This window comes from Hakea prostrata, chromosome 11 (genome assembly GCF_041222555.1).
Source record: "Hakea prostrata isolate BN-2017 chromosome 11, UWA_Hpros_2, whole genome shotgun sequence".
In the NCBI taxonomy this organism is placed as follows: domain Eukaryota; kingdom Viridiplantae; phylum Streptophyta; class Magnoliopsida; order Proteales; family Proteaceae; genus Hakea; species Hakea prostrata.
The window spans coordinates 18,043,663-18,065,642 of NC_142610.1; the positions used below are offsets into that span (position 1 = coordinate 18,043,663).

The window sequence follows — 21,980 nt, forward strand, 5'->3', positions numbered from 1 at the left end:
ACTGGAATCAAATAAGATTGAACGCCAAGTGTTAGTAGAGAATAACATTTTGAAGTTGATTTTTAACCTAACAGGCCTGCTGAGTAGGTGAGTTTTCTCAAAAATTTATTTTTGTTTCTTTGACCTAGTTATTTCAAACTGCATGATTTTCATTGTCCTTGGTATGCCATACTTGTTAAATAATAAATTAATCAAATGGGTTTGCATTATTTTTAACAGAAGATAGTTGTAATTGTCAACCCACCTAACACACCTTCCATTATAAATACCGATGCATCGGCTCTTTTGCTTCATCATCGCTTGCAGTTTTGTTTTCATATTCTTCTTCTTTCTGATCTTTCAGTTTTTCTCTTGTGATCACCTCACAGCAACGCAGAATAGTAAGAAATGGGTTCGGTTGGAGACATCTATCAAGCTCAGCATGCTGAGGGTCCAGCAACTGTGCTGGCAATTGGCACTGCAAATCCATCCAACACCATGTACCAGACTGACTTCCCCGACTTCTACTTTAGAACCACTAAGAGTGAGGATAAGGTTGAGTTGAAGGAAAAGTTGAAACGTATTTGTAAGTACTATCATTTCCTACATGTTTTCTTCAAATGATGGCTAATCCGATCATTTCATATAAACCAATTCACTTAATGATGGCCTTTTTCATGTGGTTGATGCAGGTAAAAGTTCGACAATTATTAAACGCCACACCTTCCTCACCGATGAAATGATCGCAGCGAATCCTGCACTCTATGATCCAACAGCTCCATCACTTGACACACGTCAAGATATTATGGTGTCTGAGGTACCTAAATTGGCCATGGAAGCTGCAAATAAAGCTATCAAAGAATGGGGACAACCCAAATCAAAGATTACTCATATTGTGTTCACTACCATCTCTGGTGTTGATGCACCTGGAGTTGACTTCCAACTCATTAAACTTCTTGGTCTTTCCCCAACTACTCGACGCGTGATGATGTATCATCTTGGATGCTATGGTGGTGGATCTGTGCTTCGTGTGGCGAAGGACCTTGCAGAAAATAACAAAGGAGCACGTGTACTCGTTGTTTGCTCAGAGCTGAACTCTGTCAGCGGATTCAAAGGGCCTGATGTAGCTGACCTGCATGCCCTACTAGGGATGGCAATATTTGCAGATGGTGCAGCAGCTTTGGTAGTTGGTGCTGATCCTGACATCTCTGTTGAACGTCCGTTGTTCCAACTTATTTCTGCAGGAACTCGAATTCTCCCAGATTCAGAAGAAATGGTAGCTGGACACTTGCGTCAAACAGGTCTTGCAATCAGCTTAACCAAGGATGTGGCCAGAACCATTGCTGCAAATATCGGGAAATGCATAGAGGAATCATTCGAAAAATTCGGTATTAATGATTGGAACTCAATTTTTTGGGTTAGTCACCCAGGTGGACCTGCAATTCTAGATTTAGTCGAAAAGACACTTGACTTGAAAGAAGATAAATTGAAGGCATCAAGGAAAGTATTGAGTGAATATGGTAACATGTCTAGCCCTACAGTATTATTCATCATGGATGAAATGAGAAAGAAGTCAAAAGAGGAGGGAAAATCTACAACTGGTGATGGGTTTGAATGGGGTGTACTTTTGGGATTTGGGCCTGGCCTGACAATAGAGACAGTAGTGCTGCGTAGCATCCCTACAGTTTCAGCTCATTAAGTAAAAGCCTAGGGCCTGCAATATAGATCATGGCTTTTGTAAGCAGTCTTGTCCTTAAGTTCTGCTTGTTTCAACATCAACATTTTCATGTTGAAATATTTTCTAGTGTTTGTTTGTAAGAGACAAATAAAATGTAAACTGTCAAGTCATAGTTTTCAATTTTTTTTTTTTTTTTTGTTTTTTATCAAAAAATTATGTTATATAATTATATATGTTGCCATCTCACCATAAATAATGCTGCAAATATTAAAGGGATAATTACTATTCACTTTTGTACTATTACTTAATTACTAAAAGGATCCTACTTTTTATGAAATTATTGTTGCTCCCTCAGTTTTAACGGTTTTAAGGGATAGTTATAGTTGAATTTTTAATATCTATTTTGTCCTTCTAGAATTAAGAAACAAAAAAATAATATTATCCTCATTTAGAAAAAGAAAAAGAAAATTACATGAAATACCAATTTTACACTTGTATTCTTATCATTTTGGATTCACCAAAAAAAAAAATCTATCAATAATAAGAACTTCCTAAATTTGATAATGTCAAATTAAAAAATAAAAATAGATTAGAAGTAAGAACTTTTTAAGATTTGATACTGTCAAATTATTAAAGTAAATAAATAAAAGGTAAAATATAAGGAATTACCATTTTTTTTATTTTCTTATATTTTGAAAACCATTTTTTTTTCTTTCTTTGCTCCCCCTTATTTTGATTAGAGAATAAGACTGTTTAATTATAATAATTTTTTCCTAATTGTTAAGAGTAGTAATATAATTTAATATAAAGTGTAATTAAGTAAAATCTTTGAATTATATTTAAATTTTTAGATAAATCAAAGACGTTACATTATGACTTAACTAACAGAACTTAATGGCAAGAGGTATTAGTAATTATAGGAAAAATCTAAAGTTGGATCAGTAATTTGAAAAAAAATAAAGAATAAAGTAGTAATTAATCAATAGTATTAGTAAATATCCTAATATTAAATCACGTTTACCTTTAAATGATTATAAAATCGTTGGGTTTCACATTAATTTCATGTGGGGCACGTAATCCTCTACTTGTAAGTTGTGAGAAATATTCAACCAAATCCAACTTGCAAAGTAAATCAAATCTCAAGCTCTCTTTGTATTTTAAGGGACCTTCTAGCTGCTTTCCCTACCGTTTGAGAGCTTACAATAATCAGGTAGAACTGATGAAATTCCAGAGATTTTAAAATCATCCAATTTCAGCCAGCCATCATACTTGACAAAAGATCTGTGAGATTCTTATAGAGATTAGAATCCAATGAAATGTGGCTATTATTGCAACACGTACACCAGGCTATTTTGTCGCCGCCAGACTTGGGAGATAACTGGGCACTACTACATAGAACAATGTGGTTTTTGCCCATCAGCAGCGTAAGCTCCAGTTTTGGTGGTCTATTGCTTGATGGCATCTACAACGATGAGTTCATTTCTGGCAAGGATACTAATAGATATGCAGATGGTTAAGAAATCCCACCACCACCACCTCCGGCAGAAAGATTGGGGGTGTTATATAAGCAAGTGTGAGGGAGTTGCGGATATGGCAAGGTAGAGCTTTCATTTGAAGAACATAGAGGGAGAGGAGTGTTTAGTGATAGTAACCTTGTAGTACTCACCTCTTTTCAGTTGAATACAGCTTGAATTTGCAGGTTTTATGAAGGGGGTGATGCTGGCTCGTGGCTTGTGTTTCTAAATTATGGTTTGGATTACTGGTGTGATCATTTTCCTTGAATGCTTTAAGAACCTCTGAGATTGGGTGTATTGGGAGTAATTACTACAGCGAGATTGAGTATTTGGGTTCCTATTAGTTTTCTCCAATTACAATTAAATAAGTTCTCATACTTTATTCAAAAAAAGAAAATACTTGAAATTCAAGAAGTATCACTCTAGATTTAAAAGCATTAGGAACAATACTCTGTAAATGAAAATATCTTTATTATAAAAATATCTTTCTTCCAACAGAAATTAATCATAAAATAACAGTAAATTCACACACTTGTAAACATCTGGTCCCTATCCCCAACAAGAGAACATGGTAAGAACCAAATATAGTTACAAGCAAACCATTCATCATTCACTCATGAATGATCAAACTTTAGCAAGTTAGGAAAGTCCTTCACTACTATTAGGTCGCATTCCTTTGATAATCTTTGATATTGTAGGCGAACACTTGTTTACTCATTAAACTGAAACTGTAGGGAAGCTACGCAAGACAATTGTCTCCACTGTAAGTCCGGGTCCAAACCCTAACAGCACACCCCATTCAAATCCTTCACCAGTTGTGGTTTTTCCTTCCCTTATAGATTTCTTCCTCATCTCGTCTAAAATGAACAACACTGTAGGGCTTGACATATTACCATACTCACTTAACACTTTCCTTGATGCCTGGAGTTTCTCATCTTTCAAACGGAGTGTCATTTGGATTAAGTCCAAAATTGCAGGTCCTCCAGGGTGAGTTACCCAGAAAATTGAGTTCCAATCATTGATACCTACTTTGCCAAATACTTCCTCCATGCATTTTCCAAGATTGGCAGCAATAGTTTTGGGCACATCCTTAGTTAAACTGAGTGAAAGTCCTGATTGACACAAGTTGGCAGCAACCATTTCTTCTGAGTCTGGGAGAATCCGAGTCCCTGCTGAGAAAATTTGGAACAATGGACGTTCAACCTCAATAGGGTCTGCACCAACTATAAGAGCTGCTGATCCATCTCCAAATATTGCTGCAGCTAATAGTGCATGCAAGTCTGTCTCATCAGGTCCTGTGAAGGCACTAATAGAGTTTACCTCTGAGCAAACAACAAGCACACGAGCACCTTTGTTATTCTCAGCAAGGTCTTTGGCAACACGGAGCACAGAGCCACCACCATAGCATCCTAGGTGGTACATCATCACACGTCGAATAGTTGGGGAAAGGCCAAGGAGTTTGATTAGCTGAAAGTCTGCACCAGGAGCATCAATACCAGAAATGGTAGTGAAAACAATGTGGGTGATCTTTGATTTAGGTTGGCCCCACTCATTGATAGCTTTGGTTGCAGCTTCCATGGCCAACTTTGGTACCTCAACTACCATAATGTCTTGTCGTGCATCAATTGTTGAAGCTTTATTATCGTACAATTTTGGGTTCTCTTTGACCATCTCTTCAGTCAGGAAGGTGTGGCGTTTTGTGATTCCCGACCTCTGACCTGTTTGAAACAACGAAAAAATACTTGTCATTTTGATGAAAATAAAATTAAGCATGTAAAAAATGAATCGTTTTCCTTACCCCTCTACCCTTTCATTAAGGTGTATATTCATATACAACTTAATTAGAGAGGGAGGCTCTATATGGTTTATGATTTTTTTTTATTTTTTAATTATTTATTATTATGGTTGAATTTTCACACAATAAATGAAACATTAACCCCAAACCCTATTTGAGAACATATGTGAAGATAGCATCATAGGTTTGCAGGAACAGTTTACTAATATTGTAACTGGCAGTACTTACAGATTTTCTTGAACTTCTCCTTCAACTCAGGCATGTGGTTACTGTTTGTGAGGTTGAAGTAGGACTCAGGGACATCGCTCTGGTACTTAACATTCGGTGGATTTGCTGTGCCAATGGCCAATACAGTGGCTGGACCCTCTGCACGGTTTGCTTCATAGACTTCTCCAAAAGACCCCATTGCGTATTTCTCTCGTCTTCTAAGTCAGATCACAGGGAAGCAGAAAGCAGAAAACAGAAGAAGAATGCAAAGGAAGATCAGAAAAGTAGAGCAAGGGATGATGAAATTTTACAGACGATGCTTGAGTATTTATAGTGAGGGAAATGAAGGTTGGATGAAACCCTATTGTAAAATTTAATTATGATTTAAACGTGCAAGCCATAGGGGAACGTTACAATATTCCAACCTAACTTTATACTTCAAATAATACAGGTCACATGCCACTAGCTTGTAGTGGTTCTTCACAATATTATAAAAATAAAGGCAGTGCTAGCTAGAAATTTTTGGCCAATTAGACACTTAAAATTTCACATAATCTACAAAGATTTATTTTCGTTATTGGTGAATATCTCTAAACACAGGTGAAAGTCAACTTTAATGGTTTTGTTTTTTTTTTTATACAAATGCGCTTTTTATATATAGGGATAGGGATATTATATATGCCGGTAGGAGTTGAATCCATGACCTCTCCACTGAGAAGTAGGTTCCTAACCTTCCTACTACTCCTCCATTGGCACCTTAATGGTTTTGTTTAAACCATAAAAAATTACAAAGGAAAGGCTAAATACAATACACACCATATGGTCTTAACTATATAAGGAAGAGAAAATTTACCCCCCCCCCCAAAAAAAAAATGGACCATAAGGTTGTGAAGGAATACATAGATTCAGAACTTAGGTGATTTACATATAGAATATATATGTATTATTGGAAGACGAATAGGGATGCTAGTCGTACACAATATGCTAATTATTCGTGTGTATCTATTATTTTTCTCTTTGAAATGACTTTCTTTTTTTCTTTTCACCTTTCGAATGATTTCCTTGTAGGACAGGATGACGTTTTAAATGATTACATGGCTCATAAACAGAAAACTATGACTTATGGAAAGGCTCCCTTGATACGGTCATGAATAAGCATCTTACTAGCAAACTTTGAATAAGCAACAAAATGTATAAACTTTGAAGGACCTTGCAGAGAATAACAAAGAAGCACGTGTACTTGTTGTTTGCTCAAAGCTGAACTCTGTCAGCGGATTCAAAGGGCCTGATGTAGCTCACCTGCATGCCCTACTAGGGATGGCAATATTTGCAGATAGTGCAGCAGGTTTGGTAGTTGGTGCTGATCTTGACATCTCTGTCGAACATCTGTTGTTACAACTTATTTTTTTCAGGAACCCGAATTCTCCAAGATTCAGAAAAAATGGTAGCTGAACACTTGCGTCAAACAGGTCTTGCAATCAGCTTAACCAAGGATGTGGCCAAAACCATTGCTGCAAATATCGGGAAATGCATAGAGGAATCATTCGAAAAATTCGGTATTAATGATTGGAACTCAATTTTTTGGGTTAGTCACCCAGGTGGACCTGCAATTCTAGATTTAGTCGAAAAGACACTTGACTTGAATGAAGATAAATTGAAGGCATCAATGAAAGTATTGAGTGAATATGGTAACATGTCTAACCCTACAGTATTATTCATCATGGATGAAATGAGAAAGCAGTCAAAGGAGGAAGGAAAACCTACAACTGGTGATGGGTTTGAATGGGGTGTACTTTTGGGATTTGGGCCAGGCCTGACAATAGAGACAATAGGGTTGCGTAGCATCCCTACAATTTCAGCTCATTAAGTAAAAGCTCAGGGCCTGCAATATAGATCATGGCTTTTGTAAGCAGTCTCGTCCTTGAGTTCTGCTTGTTTCAACATAAACATTTTCATGTTGAAACATTTTCTAATGTTTGTTTGTAAGAGACAAATAAAATGTAAACTGTCAAGTCATAGTTTTCAATGTTTTTTTTTTTTTAATTAAAAAATTATGTTAAATAGTTATATATGTTGCCATCTCACCGTAAATAATGCTGCAAGTATTAAAGGGATAATTACTATTCTCCTTTGTACTAATACTTTTTACTAAAGAACCCTACTTTTTATGAAATTATTGTTGCTTCCCTCAGTTTTAACGGTGTTAAGGGATAGTTATAGTTGAATGTTTAATATCTATTTTGTCTTTCTATAATTAAGAAACAAAAAAAAAAAAAAAAAAAAACAATATTATCCTCATTTAGAAAAAGAAAAAGAAAACTACATGAAACACCAATTTTACACTTATATTCTTATCATTTTGGATTCACACAAAAAAAAAAATCTATTAATAATAAGAACTTCCTTAATTTGATAATGTCAAATTAAAAAGTAAATAAATAAAAATAGATTAGAAGTAAGAACTTTCTAAGATTTGATACTGTCAAATTAAAAAGTAAATAAATAACAAGTAAAATATAAAGAATTATCATTTTTTTTTATTTCCTTATATTTTGAAAACGATTAGATTATTTAATTATAATAATTTTTTTCCTAATTATTAAGAGTAGTAATATAATTTAATATAAAGTGTATGTAAGTAAATATCTTTGAATTGTTTTTTAATTTTATGATAAGTCAAAACGTCACATTATGACTTAACTAACATAACTTAATGGCAAGAGGCATTAGTAAATACTAATTATAGGAAGAGTCTAAGGTTAGATCAGTAATTTAAAAAAAAGTAAAGAATAAAGTAGTAATTAAGCAATATTATTAGTAATTAGCCTAATATTAAATCATGTTTAATCCAATCACGTTTACCTTTAAATGATTATAAACTCGTTGGGTTTCACATTAATTTCATGTGGGGCACGTAATCCTCTACTTGTGAGTTGTGAGAAATATTCAACCAAATCCAACTTGCAAAGTAATATTAGTAATATTCCCCCACCCTATATATAAACTCTTCGGATTCAAAAAAAAAAAAAATCCAACTTGCAAAGTAAATCAAATCCCTTGAATTCGCCTTTGTCTGAAGCTCTCTTTGTAATTTAATCAGGTAGGACTAATGAAATTCCAGAGATTTTAAAATCATCCAATTTCAGCCAACCTTCATAGTTGACAACGTTAACAGATCTGTGAGATTCTTATAGAGATTAGAATCCAATGAAATGTGGGCAGGCTAATTTGTCGCCGCCAGACTTGGGAGATAAATGGGCACTACTACATGGAACAATGTGGTTTCTGTATTTATTTGCCCATCAGCAGCGTAAGCTCCAGTTTTGGTGGTCTATGGCTTGATGGCATCTACAACGATGAGAACTATGGACATTCATTTCTGGCAAGGATACTGATGGATATGCAGATGGTTAAGAACTCAAGAAATCCCACCACCACCTCCGGCAGTATAACATCTGAGATAAAAGGTTTCTGAGGGAAGTTTATTCTCTACCGTTCTCACGATAAGAACTATCTAATTTATATTGGAATTTAGGGAGAGTTACAAGTGTATTACAATTCAAGGAAATTCAATTGAGTTTGATTGAAACTCGAGTTTGTGAATTTGGTGGTTGAGTTTCTAACGTGGCTGACTCTGTCAATGGAACATTCAAATTTTGAATTTTTAAAATTTAAATGTTCCGTTACACCTCCCCGCAAGTGAAGCGGCCTACGTGTGAGCGCTGAGCTTGGATCGTAATGCCTTGAACCATGGTTCTGGTAAACCTTTAGTTAGGATGTCAGCCAATTGATCATGACTCGATACAAAACGCACATGGAGATACTTGTTGGCCACGCGTTCTCTGACGAAGTGATAGTCTATTTCAATTAATGTGCTTTGTGCGGGCATGAAACAGAGGATTGACTGCTAGGTAGGTTGCACCGAATATTATCACAATACAAAATGGGGGTAGGGATTGAATGACCAAGATCCTTGAGGAGTTGTTGCAACCACATCAATTCTGCTGGTGCATTTGCCACTGCTTTGTACTCTGACTTAGTATATGACCTTGCCACGGTGGGTTGCCTCTTTGACCTCCAAGAGATTGGGTTGGTTCCAAGGAAAATGCAGTAAGCACTTGTCGATTTGCGATCATAGGGGCAGCCAGCCCAATCTGCATTTGTGTATGCTGTTAGGACTTGCACCATAGCCTTTTGAAGTAGTATACCAAAGTTGACATTGTCCTTCACATATCTAAGAATTCTTTTAAAGGCAGCCCAGTGATCCAACAAAGGCTTGTGCATGAATTGGCACACACGATTGACAGCAAAAGCAATGTCCGGCCTTGTTAAAATCAAATATTGTAGTGCACCTACGATATTCCGATATAGGGTTGGATACTCAAATTTGATACTGCTGAGTGGCACTGTTGTGGAGGTGGCACTGGGAGTGGGCATGGGTTTAGCATCAATCATATTTGCTGGATGCAATAAATCCAAGCTATATTTGGTTTGTAACTTGAACCTGTTATAAGGACGTAATAAGGGATAACATGTACATCCATAGGTGCATAGAAGTGTATAATCTGGTAGTTTTTTTGAACAAAACTTCATAAGGAGACCTATTTTGTAGTAATGGAGTAGGCAACATGTTAATTAAGTATACTGCTGTCTCAAATGCAGAAGCCCAAAATGTCATAGGAACGGATGCACGAGCCATTAAAGTGAGGCCTGTTTCTACAATATGGCGATGCTTATGCTCTACACGACCATTTTGTTCAGATGTATGAGGGCAAGAATACTGATGAATAATGCCATTAGCATTGAAAAATTTATAAAAAATTTGATATTCCTTGGCCCCCATCAGATTGAAAAACCTTCAATTTAGCATGACAAATATTTGCAACATGAGCATAAAATTGCTTGAAGACAGAGAATACATCAAACCGAGACTTAAGAGGAAACATCCATGTAAATTTGCTAAAATCATTGATAAATGATATATAATAATTGAAACCTTGAAGGGAAGGAATGTGGGGTGGACCCAAAAAATCTGAATGCAATAATTCAAACGGAGAATTAGCAATTGAGTGATTTACCCTAAATTGTAATTTGTGAGCTTTTCCCATTTGACATGAGACACAGACTGACGGAAGACGAGGGAGCAACCGACATAGAATGTTGACAAAGAATAGACTCCAAGCACTTGATGGAAGGATGCCCTAATCGGTCATGCCAAATCGACTTGGAAACCCTTTCGCCAATGTGAACAGTGGGTGAGATGGATGGCGATGGAGAAGGAAGCTGATATAGACCATCTTTAATCGGTCCTTGGAGCAGAATTTTCCCGGTACATGAGTCCTTCACATAACAAGTATCAGGGTGAAATTCCATAACAACATTATTATCATCAGTGAATCTGCTAACTGATAATAAATTCTTGGTGATATTGGGAACATGTAAGACATCATGCAAGTGAAACTAACGTGAGGGAGAATGAAAAATAGAAGTTCCAATACTTTTTATTTGCAAACCTGCACCATTGCCTACGCACAGATTGTCAATCCCATTGTAGGGAGAACTAGTGGTCAATGTTCCCATATCAGAGGTGATGTGATGGGTTGCTCCAGAGTCAGGTACCATTCGGGATCAAAGGAGGTGAAACAGCAGGTGCAGCAGTTGGCGTAGGAGGATGATAAGAAAGATTTTATCAATTATAGCATGTTGCAGCAGTGTGGTTGCTGCGGAAACAAATTTGGCAGCCACCTATAGTTGATTTAAAATGATTAGTATGCTGAAAATTAGGATGAGAATACCCTTTACCTCTACCACCATAAGAAGAAGTGGATCGGCCAAGATTGCGGTTATGAAAAGGATAGGATACACGACTTTTCCCACTATGGGGCTGAGTGGAGAAGTGAGTTTTTACTGCAATATGATCTCCCGTTGTTCGTGAAGAATTTCCTGGCTGAGTAACATGCCAATGAAATCATCAACTGCAACTGGTTCTAGTCTGGTGGTGATTGAGGCAGCAAAGGATTCATAGTCGGAACCCAAGCCGCAAAGAATGCCCAGGATTAAATCAGAATCTGAAACAGGACTAGGCAGCAAGATGATCGGCTATGGCTTTCATCCTCTGAATATATTCGAGCATGGAAGAATTGCCTTTCTTCAATTGGAAAAGTTGGTACTTGAGGTGCATCACACGGGCTTGGGATTGAGACGCATATATACGCTCCAGTTTGCGCCATGCTTCATGAGAGGTAGACACACCGACAATATGAGAGAGTGAAATTTCAGTAAGAGAAGAGATGATCCAACTTAGGATGATTTGATCTTGCTTGCACCACTGTAGGTAAGCTGGGTTGGGAGTTGGTGAGGCAATAGCAAAGGAAGTTGGGGAAGAAGATAAGATTGGAGGAGGAGGAGAGACGCTGCCATCAATGTAACCAATTAGATCATGCGCATGAAGTAGTGGCATGAACTGTAACTTCCAGATTAGGTAGTTACTCCGATCCAGCTTTACAGGGAGTAAAGAGATAATATTAGAAGGAGAAATTAGAAGTGAGGAAGCAGAGGTGGTTTGGGCAGAAGTTTCTGAAGAGGAAGACATGATTTCGGCGACGTAAGTCAGCGGGCAGCGGCAACTGGTACCATATAAGGTTTGAGGGAAGTTTCTTCTCTACCGTTCTCATGATAAGAAGTATCTAATTTATATTGGAATTTAGGGAGAGTTACAAGTGTATTACAATTCAAAGAAATTCAATTGAGTTTGATTGAGACTTAAGTTTGAGAATTTGGTGGTTGAGTTTCTAAAGTGGCTCACTTTGTCAATGGAACATTCAAATTTTGAATTTTTTAATGTTCCGTTACAGAAAGATTAGGGGTGTTATTAAGGAAGTGTGAGGGAGTTGCCGATATGGCATGGTAGAGCTTTGATTTGAAGAACATAGAGGGAGAGAAGTTCGATGATGAATTGTAGAGAAGAGGGACAAGTGAGGGTAGAATTAGAAAGAAAACGAGAGAGAGAGAGAGAGAGACTGGTCGGGTGGGGAGATTTCAATGCCACAGGGGTAAGGAGATTGAGATTGGACAGGTGGGGGATTTCATGCCCACATGGGTAAAGATGAGCTTGACTCCTCCATTTGAATCGATTGAATTTATAATAAAATCTTTTTATTCAAAAATTTTGTTTCAATTGAGGATAATAAATTCATTTTTACAAGCTGTCCATGTATATTAGTTTTCTCCAATTATAATTAAATAAGGTCTGATACTTTTATTCAAAAAAAAAAAATACTCGAAATTCAAAAAGTATCACTCTAGATAAAGGGTGGAGATTTAAAAGCATTAGAAAGAATACTCTGTAAATGAAAATATCTTTATTATGAAAATATCTTTATTCCAACAGAAATTAATCATAAAATAACAGTAAATTCACACACCTGTAAACATCTGGTCCCTATCCCCAACAAGAGAACATAATAAGAGCCAAATATAGTTATAAGCAAACCATTGATCATTCACTCATGAATGATCAAACTGCAGCAAGTTAGGAAAGTCCTTCACTACTATTAGGTCGCATTCCTTTGATAATCTTTGATATTGTAGCTGAACACTTGTTTACTCATTGAACTGAAACTGTAGGGAAGCTACGCAAGACAATTGTCTCCACTGTAAGTCCGGGTCCAAACCCTAACAGCACACCCCATTCAAATCCTTCACCAGTTGTGGTTTTTCCTTCCCTTATAGATTTCTTCCTCATCTCATCTAAAATGAACAACACTGTAGGGCTTGACATATTACCAAACTCACTTAACACTTTCCTTGATGCCTGGAGTTTCTCATCTTTCAAACGGAGTGTCATTTGGATTAAGTCCAAAATTGCAGGTCCTCCAGGGTGACTTACCCAGAAAATTGAGTTCCAATCGTCGATACCTACTTTGCCAAATGCTTCCTCCATGCATTTTCCAAGATTGGCAGCAATAGTTTTGGGCACATCCTTAGTTAGACTGAGTGAAAGTCCTGATTGACGCAAGTGGCCAGCAACCATTTCTTCCGAGTCTGGGAGAATCCGAGTCCCTGCTGAGAAAATTTGGAACAATGGACGTTCAACCTCAACAGGGTCTGCACCAACTATAAGAGCTGCTGATCCATCTCCAAATATTGCCGAAGCTAATAGTGCATGCAAGTCTGTCTCATCAGGTCCTGTGAAGGCACTAACAGAGTTTACCTCTGAGCAAACAACAAGCACACGAGCACCTTTGTTATTCTCAGCAAGGTCTTTGGCAACACGGAGCACAGAGCCACCACCATAGCATCCTAGGTGGTACATCATCACACGTCGAATAGTTGGGGAAAGGCCAAGGAGTTTGATTAGCTGAAAATCTGCACCAGGAGCATCAACACCAGAAATGGTAGTGAAAACAATGTGGGTGATCTTTGATTTGGGTTGGCCCCATTCATTGATAGCTTTGATTGCAGCTTCCATGGCCAACTTTGGTACCTCAGCTACCATAATGTCTTGTCGTGCATCAATTGTTGAAGCTTTATTATCGAACAATTTTGGGTTCTCTTTCACCATCTCTCCAGTCAAGAAGGTGTGGCGTTTTGTGACTGTCGACCTCTCACCTGTTTGAAACAACAAAAAATACTTGTCATTTTGATGGAAATAAACTTAAACATGTATCAAATGAATCTTTTTCCTAACCCCTACCCTTTCATTAAGCTGTATATTCATATAATACTTAACTAGAGAGGGAGGTTCTATATGGTTGATGATCTTTTTTATTATATTATGGTTGAATTTTCACACAATAAATGAAATATTAACCCCAAACCCTGTTTGAGAACATATGTGAAGATAAACATCATAGGTTTGCAGGCACAGTTTACTAATATTGTAACTGGCAGTACTTACAGATTTTCTTGAACTTCTCCTTCAACTCAGGCATGTTGTTGCCGTTTGTGAGGTTGAAGTAGAACTCAGGGAATTCGCTCTGGTACTGAACATTCGGTGGATTTGCTGTGCCAATGGCCAATACAGTGGCTGGACCCTCTGCACGGTTTGCTTCATAGACTTCTCCAACAGAACCCATTGCGTATTTCTCTCGTCTTCTAAGTCAGATCACAGGGAAGCAGAAAGCAGAAAACAGAAGAAGAATGCAAAGGAAGATCAGAAACGTAGAGCAAGGGATGATGAGACTTTACAGACGAAGCTTGAGTATTTATAGTGAGGGAAATGAAGGTTGGATGAAACCCAATTGTAAAATTTAATCAAGCGAAACTGATTATGATTTAGACGTGCAAGCCATAGGGAAGGTTACAATATTCCAATCTAACTTTATACTTCAAATTAATACAGGTCACATGCCATTAGCTTGTAGTGGTTCTTCACAATATGATAAAACATAAAGGCAGTGCTAGCTAGAAATTAGTTGGCCAATTAGACAGTTAAAATTTCACATAATCTACAGATTTATTTTCGTAATTGGAGATTATTCTCTAAGCACTGGGTGAAAGTCAACTTTAATGGTTTTGTTTAAACCATCAAAAATTACAAGGGAATGGCTAAAATACAATACACACCATATGGTCTTAACTATGTAAGGAAGAGAAATTTTACCAAAAAAACGTTAAGGAAGAGAACAAAAGATGGACCATAAGGTTGCGAAGGAATACATGGATTCAGAATTCAGGTGATTTACATATAGAATATAGATGTATTATTGGAAGACGAATAGGTATGCTAGTCATACATAGTATGTTAACTATCTGTGTGTGTATCTTTTATGTTTTTCTTGGAAATGACTTTCTTTTTCTTTTCAACTTTCAAGTGATTTCCTTTCAGGATTGGGTGCCGTTTTAAATGACTACATGGCTCATAAATGGAAAACTATGACTTATGGAACAGCTTCCTTGATAGGGTCATGAAATAAGCATCTTACTAGCAAACTTTGAATAAGCAATAAAATGTATAAACCCTAAAAATGTTGTAGACAAGAGTTTGTGCATAAAATGAAAGCACGGAAGTGAAATTCCACACCACCTCTTGTATCATTGTTCATTAGCGAGTGATATATCAAATAATGTCCATTGCTTTATTGACGGAATTTAATTCAAGTTCTTCCATTAACTCAAAACTATCTTTGAGCATTTGAAGATAGAACAACAGAAGAAGCATTGTGATATGTGGACAACACTACTTCTTCATGCCAAAAACATGTAGAACATTCATGAGCTCAACCCATTGGGATGCCATCGATCTACTTCTTCATTGTTAGTTAGATATAGGATTTTGAGTCTAGTAAATCTTCATGTCTGCAATTGATTTGACATCTTAGATGGATTTCACCATGGGGGACCCAATTTGAATAGATTTTAACATTCTTCACATCCATCCAAGTACATGAATGAAAATTGCAGAAAACTTAGGATTTAAGTCTCTCCCAAATTATTGTGGGAAAGGTCTCTTCTTAACTCTTAAGATTTAAAATAATAATAGTACTAAAGTTTGACCCAAATAAACAAATTATCTTTTAAAATGATAAAAAGAGAGTGATTCATCATTTTTCAAATATCTAATTTGGTCGTTACAAACAAAGTTATGGAGGTGAAGTCCATTCACATTTGGATCTTTGTGAACTATACAATTGTTCATTAGAATTTTATATAAAACCATCTAACTTCTACATGCAATTATAGGGTGTTTTCATGGAAAACACTCATCTTAATGGTTTTTTATGATAAGTGGTCCAACGAAAATCAAGAACAAGAGAATCAAGAGAATCATGTGAACCCACAGATCGTGGTTTGATGAATCTTCACGTATATGAGTATATGAATATGAAAACATGTAACTAAATCCATCTCCTATAGATCATATTTAAATGTCATTCATTAACATACGTTCAAGTAAAGATTCCCAACACTGACAAGTGGATTACATTCCATTTTTCTATTTTAATCCATTACATCTACTTGAGCTTTAAGAAAGAGAAGATCAATAATTTTAAATTTTGATGGAAAATATTTATTTCGAGATCCATGGATTTCGTTACAAACAAGGAAATCTAGAGATTATGAATTCTGAAAAGTCAAACAAAAATGCATAGTGATTCATCATTGACTTGCTAGATCATCAATCATGGGGTCTATTTTAGCCCCCAAAAATATAATCATGAGGTCCACACGGTGTAGAGACAACTCTCTAATTGATACGAATTAATTAAATTCTTCTTCTCATTGAAGTATTTAAAAGGATATACCTTGAATAATTAATGGGAAACGTCCATATGATCTGGGTTGTATATTTGATTCACTTGATCTCTAAACGTGACAAGTGGTTTCTAATGAAATATTAGTTAAATGTAATTGTAGTTGACATTTTTACTGAAATGGCCGACTTAGACAAGAAATCTTCCTTACTAATAAAGACTAAAAACTTCGATAAGAACTAGAACTTCGATCTTGAACAACAATTCAATTGGGCTCTACAAATGGTTTTCCAGCACCAATTCTGGTAGGTTGAATCTGATGAAGTTTGTTGCGTCATATATTTGAAGCTTTTTCAAATGGAGTAATATCATCTCGATACTTGATTTTGATTTACTTATTCAATTAATTAGGTGTTGTTCTTCATTCATTCTTATTCTTAATTTCAAGTTCTAGGCTTGAACTTGAGAAATGAAACATTATAATCATCATTTTAGTCTTTGTGGATTTTTATCAAAGTCGTAATCCTATGATATTTTTCTTCACATTTAAGAGTTTTTTGTTATCATGTGACTCATGTCTTGTACCCAACGTAAAAAATTGACCTATACCATTATATTTTGGTGGACACCTCAAGTGATTATTTTCTCAAGATCTGATATGGAAACACAAGGGTATGGTATGATCCGACGTGATGGTTCTACCCATTTACCTGATTAAAACCTGATTGATGTACATTATGTTCTCTCATATAGTCATTGTTGTGAGATTTGGAGATTTTTGTCATAGGATTTTAGGTGAGAATTTTACAGAAAAAATTTCTCTGTCTCCCGTTGTTTACTCTATATTTACTCTTATTCTTTTCTCAAAAATTTTACTTTTGTTTCTGCCAATATAATGAACTCTTATCTCTCCTTCTCTCCCTAAATTTTGAAATGGCCGAGCTACCTTCTGTTTTTACCTTTTGTTTAGTTCTGTTGATCTTTTTAACCTTTTTTTTTTCTTTTAATTCCTCTTCTCCTTCTTTGTTGGAACATATATTTGAATGTATTTTTTTATGTTTTATAATTTGTTCTTTTTTCTTCTTTTATCTAGATTTTTTATTTTTTTCTCCCTTTTTTTTTATTTGAATACATTACATGTGATTAGATGAATTTTTTCTTTCTCCATCTACTTAACATGATCCACTAATTATGATTATATATAATCATAAGATTCCATTAAAGAAAACTTAAGAGATAAATTAGAGTTTTTTATCTGTAGTTCCCTTTAGTGGACCATAAACTAATGCCAGGTCCCCATAATTTAATATATTACATGCAGATCCTAATCAGACTAACACTATTAGCTGCCATTAAGTATATTCAAATTTCAAATGTAAAGGGAGTAAAGAGCCCCTTAAGTTTATTTAATACATTGTGTTAATATATGATTAGAAAAAAAGATAATTGATCTCAACATTAGTTTATGGTCCACAAAGAGAATCCACATATAAAAACTCTATAAATAAAAAACTAAACATAAAAAGCTTCATAAAATAAAATATAATAAAAAACACCTAATCACACATAATGGATTCTTATAGAAAAAAAGAAGAAAAAGAAGAAAAAAATTGATGAAAAAAAAAATTGTTTTAATCAACTAAAGAGACAAAAATAGAGAATAGTTTGACCATTTTAAAATATTAGGCAACAAGTAGAGATAAGAGTTCACTTTATTTATTTATTTATTTTTGTTATGAAGAAAAGAAACTAAATGAAAGCAAAAGTTACACAGTATTAGAGCTCTCGTTGGTACATGCCAATAGAACTAAATTAAGGATAAATTGAGAAAGATCTAACCTAGGGTTAGAATAGAGATTAGCAGCTGGTGGACTATGGATAAGTGTCATTAAAAATCTAAGTGATAAACAGCCCATGGATGAATCGGGAAGGGGAACTATAAAAAGAGACTATTCTCAGACTTCCAAGTGTTGACAAACAAAATATTATGATTCCAAAGTTTCACTGTTGGGGGGAGAGTCAAAGGTGAAGGTGAAACTTTTAAGAGGGGACTAGGAGTAATAGAGAGTAAGGACAGGGGAGATAATATTGTTTTGGTGATTGATTGAGAGATCTCTATTGTAATATTCATTTATTAATTTTTTCTGGGAAAGTTCAACGAAACCCCAAGATGGTGAAAAGCGTGACACCCCAAAACTATGGAAAATTGGCAATAACCCCCAACATGTCTTTTAAGTTTGCACAATAGTATATTCCATTAGCAACTTTCGTTAACTCATGCTTAGATAATTTCATATTTTTTAGATTGCCCTTAATCTCTAGTGATTTCATCTCTAGCTCCCAGTAAAATAGAATCATAAATTTTATCTTCTTTATTCCTCCTTGAGTTCTTTGTCATTCCATCATTTTATATTATAAGATATAGAATAATACAACTAGAGTACATTCATCATTTCCTAACTAGTTAACGATTCTAGCAGAAAAGATGACCACTACTAATTTGATATAGTTTGAGACGTCAGTGCTTTTAACCAATTATCTTGAAGTATCCTTTAAAAGTTTCCTTTCTTATTTACACTGTTTTGATGACTAATCACTAGCATTAAACAAAAGCAACAGCATAGAGCATTTACTTAGCAACGACCATGTGAGAATAGCACCCCCAAGTTTACCAAAAAAAAAAAAAAGAAAAAAGAGAATAGCACCCTAAGAGGACATTGACCTTCACTTACTAAGTCTTAGGCGTCCACAAAATTTCAAGCTAAGTTACAATATCAAAATCTTATATAATACCTAAACTAGTAACAGTGTGGAAAGATTGGACTTAAAAAAGTTTCTCTAGATCATCCTTTCAAGTCATACAAGTTGTCAAGAATTCTTACCAAAAGAGATAAGTAGTCAAGAATGAGTAGAGAAATTGGTTTGATGCATTCGACATGTCAAACGAGTAGCTGTTTATTTTATGTAAATGGGGGGGCTGTCTAGTGTTATTGATCGTGCTTCATGTTCGCGAACAATTGATTTGGTGTTTGAGAAATTAAAGCATCTTATTGCATTGCTTTGGGCCAACAAATCAGTCTTTTGAAGTTTAGAATTCTGTTCAGTAGAGCTACCAAGCCACGAACATGAGAAGCTATCTGTCCATGTATAGGCATCAAAGAGGTGGATACTTTGGGGCTTAACAAAGTTTGGGAAATCAGTGGCGACTAGGCTCCCTACCTACACAATGTTAGTCTTCTTAACACCGAAAGGGATTTGTCAATGACTCTCCTGATTCATCAACAACTTCTGGTGGAAGAATAATGATAATCGTGGTATCCATTGGACTAGTTGAGATAAGTTGTGCAAACCTAAGGGGTTTGGAGGTCTCTATTTCAGGGATAATGAAGACTTCAAGTTGGCTCTCCTAGAGAAGTAGGGATGGCATATTCTACATTGTTATTCCCATGTTGAAACTGAAAGGGGGGGGGGGGGGTTAATCAATGTCTTTAAAAATTTGCTTTGATGTGAAGTTTCTTTAAAACAAGATTGATTGGAACAATTTCGCAGCTATCAAAGCACAAGGACATGTCCACCACACACCATAATATGGTTGCAGGGTCTACCAAACAGTGTATCACCACTTTGCAATCAAGGCACTCCAATATGTACAACAAAGAAAAATAAACCAAAAACACAATGCACCAAAGTTTACATGGTTCGGCCAAGCTGCCTACGTCCATGGAGTAATACTCTACCTAGGGTTTTATATATTACTCAATATATTCCAAGATATTTTGACTATTACAACAGTCTAGAAACACCAATCCTTGCTTTAGTCTAAAATTCAATTCAAACAAGGGCACCAACCACTTGAACAAGCTCCAACTTGCTAGGTTACAATGTAAAACAATAATTCAAATTCCCTAAATTACATTTACGATCTAGGTTTTTCATTAATAAACAAAGCCTAGAAAATAATAAACTAGAACTTGTGAATACGGTTTACCTCAACTTGTGTAAGATGCTTGGTAACAAGATTTGTTGTTTTTTTATTAATTTTTTTTATTATCTCCAATTCTTCTTTCTCTTTTCAATCTTTCTCAGTTTTCCTCTTTTTGAAACACAAATTTGTTGCACCTCTGCTCTCTGTTTCAAATGCAGCCTTGTTGCATTTTTTTTTTTACACACAGGACAACAGCAGCCCCTTTTCTTTCTTGAATGCAGGTAACAACAGCCACTTTATCTTCTGCTCTACTTTTTAAAAATCAGGCAGTAACATCATCTTCTCTTGATTTTATCCTTTTAAGTACACAACAACAGTTTTCTTTTCTTTCTCTTTTTCAATTTAAGATCAACATCTTTCTTTTTGTTTCTTCTAATCACAGAGTAGCGGTTATAGGACATCAACACTTTTCTTTAAACAAAGAGCAACCATAGCTGCTTCCTTTTCCCTTTCGTTTTCTTCTTGAGCACAGAATGCAACAACATCTTCTTTCTGTTTTCTTTCTCCTTCTTTTTCTCTCACTCTTTGTTTTTCAGCAGTATTACTCAACCATAGAATACTTGTTTTCTGAAAAAAGATATTTCAAATACTTGCTGCTTCTTCTTCCTTCTCTTTTCACTTTCTCTCTTGTTTAGCAAAAAAAAAAGGACTCGATTCCAAATCCCTCGCATAGCATCTTCTTCCTCCTCTTTTTGTTCAAAACACTGACTAGCAACAACTGTTTTTCTTCTCCTTAAAACCCATGCTGGCAACAGTTTCCTTTCTTTTTCTCTCTATTCTTACTCTTTTGTTCAACAATGGAAGACATACTCAAGTAAGCTCTTCTTTTCCATGAAAGGTAGGCTATTGTTTTCAATCGAGCAACAGCATCTTCTTCTTGCTTTTCTTCACATCTTCTCTCTCAAAATTTCAGAAATAGAAGATATTGGGGAAGAATAATTCAAAACCCTTGCAGCAACACTTTCTTATTTCTCTCAAATTTTCTTTCTCCCACAATCTCTGATTTTTTTAGCTCTGTAGAAGACGGGTTTTTTTTTTTTTTTTTGTTTTCTCAACGAAAACCCTCACTTTTAAATCTTAAAAAAAAAAAAAAAAAAAAGATTGCAAAAAAAACCCTTCTTTTTCTTTTTAACACTTTTTTTTTAATTGTGCTGCTATATACCATATCAAAGCCCATATCAAAGAACCATTGGCTGACCCAACTTGATTTAAACCCAACTAATGAACCACTCAACCATCTCAATATTATTTCTTACGTTGCCAACAATGACAACACCTTCATTTTCAGCCAATGGGATAATATACATGAACTAGACAGCCTATGGGTGAGAGTGTTAAAAAGTAAGTACTTTCCTAATAAGGACTTCCTCAACGCAACTAAACCACGATCATGTTCTTGGGGTTGGTGTAGCATTATTGCAGGGAGAGATTAATTGCTTATACAAGGGCTTCGACGAGAAATCAGAATGGTAAAGATACCCCTGTGGCCTCTTCAGTCTTCACCCTAGATTCCATCGTTACCTGGAGGCCTATTCATAATGCCTCTTCATCCCCTTACCCCCCATAATGGTGAGTAATCTTAATGAGAATCACATTCGAGCTGATTTGGATGTTCAAGCACAAGATC

The 21,980-nt window shown here is 35.6% G+C and overlaps 3 protein-coding genes and 1 pseudogene across 3 annotated transcripts; 2 read left to right on the forward strand and 2 right to left on the reverse strand.

Moving 5' to 3' along the window:
* Positions 1 to 281: 281 nt before the first annotated feature.
* LOC149000523 (chalcone synthase-like) lies at positions 282 to 1,958 on the forward strand. The gene is made up of 2 exons (XM_089140704.1): positions 282 to 565; positions 672 to 1,958. The coding sequence occupies exons 1-2, from the start codon at positions 388 to 390 to the stop codon at positions 1,676 to 1,678; spliced, it is 1,185 nt and encodes a 394-aa protein (XP_088996830.1). The 5' UTR covers positions 282 to 387; the 3' UTR covers positions 1,679 to 1,958.
* Positions 1,959 to 3,640: 1,682 nt separating this feature from the next.
* On the reverse strand, positions 3,641 to 5,394 carry LOC149000524 (chalcone synthase-like). Its single transcript, XM_089140114.1, has 2 exons — positions 5,195 to 5,394; positions 3,641 to 4,889 (listed from the first exon to the last, which is right to left on the reverse strand). Exons 1-2 carry the CDS (start codon positions 5,370 to 5,372, stop codon positions 3,889 to 3,891), a joined length of 1,179 nt encoding a protein of 392 aa, XP_088996240.1. The 5' UTR covers positions 5,373 to 5,394; the 3' UTR covers positions 3,641 to 3,888.
* A 121-nt stretch (positions 5,395 to 5,515) lies between these two features.
* On the forward strand, positions 5,516 to 7,040 carry LOC149000525 (chalcone synthase 2 pseudogene; annotated as a pseudogene).
* A 5,479-nt stretch (positions 7,041 to 12,519) lies between these two features.
* Positions 12,520 to 14,365, reverse strand: LOC149000526 (chalcone synthase-like). The gene is made up of 2 exons (XM_089139939.1): positions 14,073 to 14,365; positions 12,520 to 13,783 (listed from the first exon to the last, which is right to left on the reverse strand). The coding sequence occupies exons 1-2, from the start codon at positions 14,248 to 14,250 to the stop codon at positions 12,780 to 12,782; spliced, it is 1,182 nt and encodes a 393-aa protein (XP_088996065.1). The 5' UTR covers positions 14,251 to 14,365; the 3' UTR covers positions 12,520 to 12,779.
* Between the last annotated feature and the right edge of the window lie 7,615 nt (positions 14,366 to 21,980).

What these genes read in the sequence shown, in the direction of transcription:
- LOC149000526 (XM_089139939.1), bottom strand. Translation starts at nt 14,250, where the DNA reads ATGGGTTCTGTTGGAGAAGTCTATGAAGCAAACCGTGCAGAGGGTCCA. An exon ending in GGAGAAGTTCAAGAAAATCT is followed by an intron (nt 13,784 to 14,072) that starts GTAAGTACTGCC and finishes TGTTTCAAACAG; the next exon opens with GTGAGAGGTCGACAGTCACA.
- LOC149000524 (XM_089140114.1), bottom strand. Translation starts at nt 5,372, where the DNA reads ATGGGGTCTTTTGGAGAAGTCTATGAAGCAAACCGTGCAGAGGGTCCA. An exon ending in GGAGAAGTTCAAGAAAATCT is followed by an intron (nt 4,890 to 5,194) that starts GTAAGTACTGCC and finishes TGTTTCAAACAG; the next exon opens with GTCAGAGGTCGGGAATCACA.
- LOC149000523 (XM_089140704.1), top strand. Translation starts at nt 388, where the DNA reads ATGGGTTCGGTTGGAGACATCTATCAAGCTCAGCATGCTGAGGGTCCA. An exon ending in GGAAAAGTTGAAACGTATTT is followed by an intron (nt 566 to 671) that starts GTAAGTACTATC and finishes TGGTTGATGCAG; the next exon opens with GTAAAAGTTCGACAATTATT.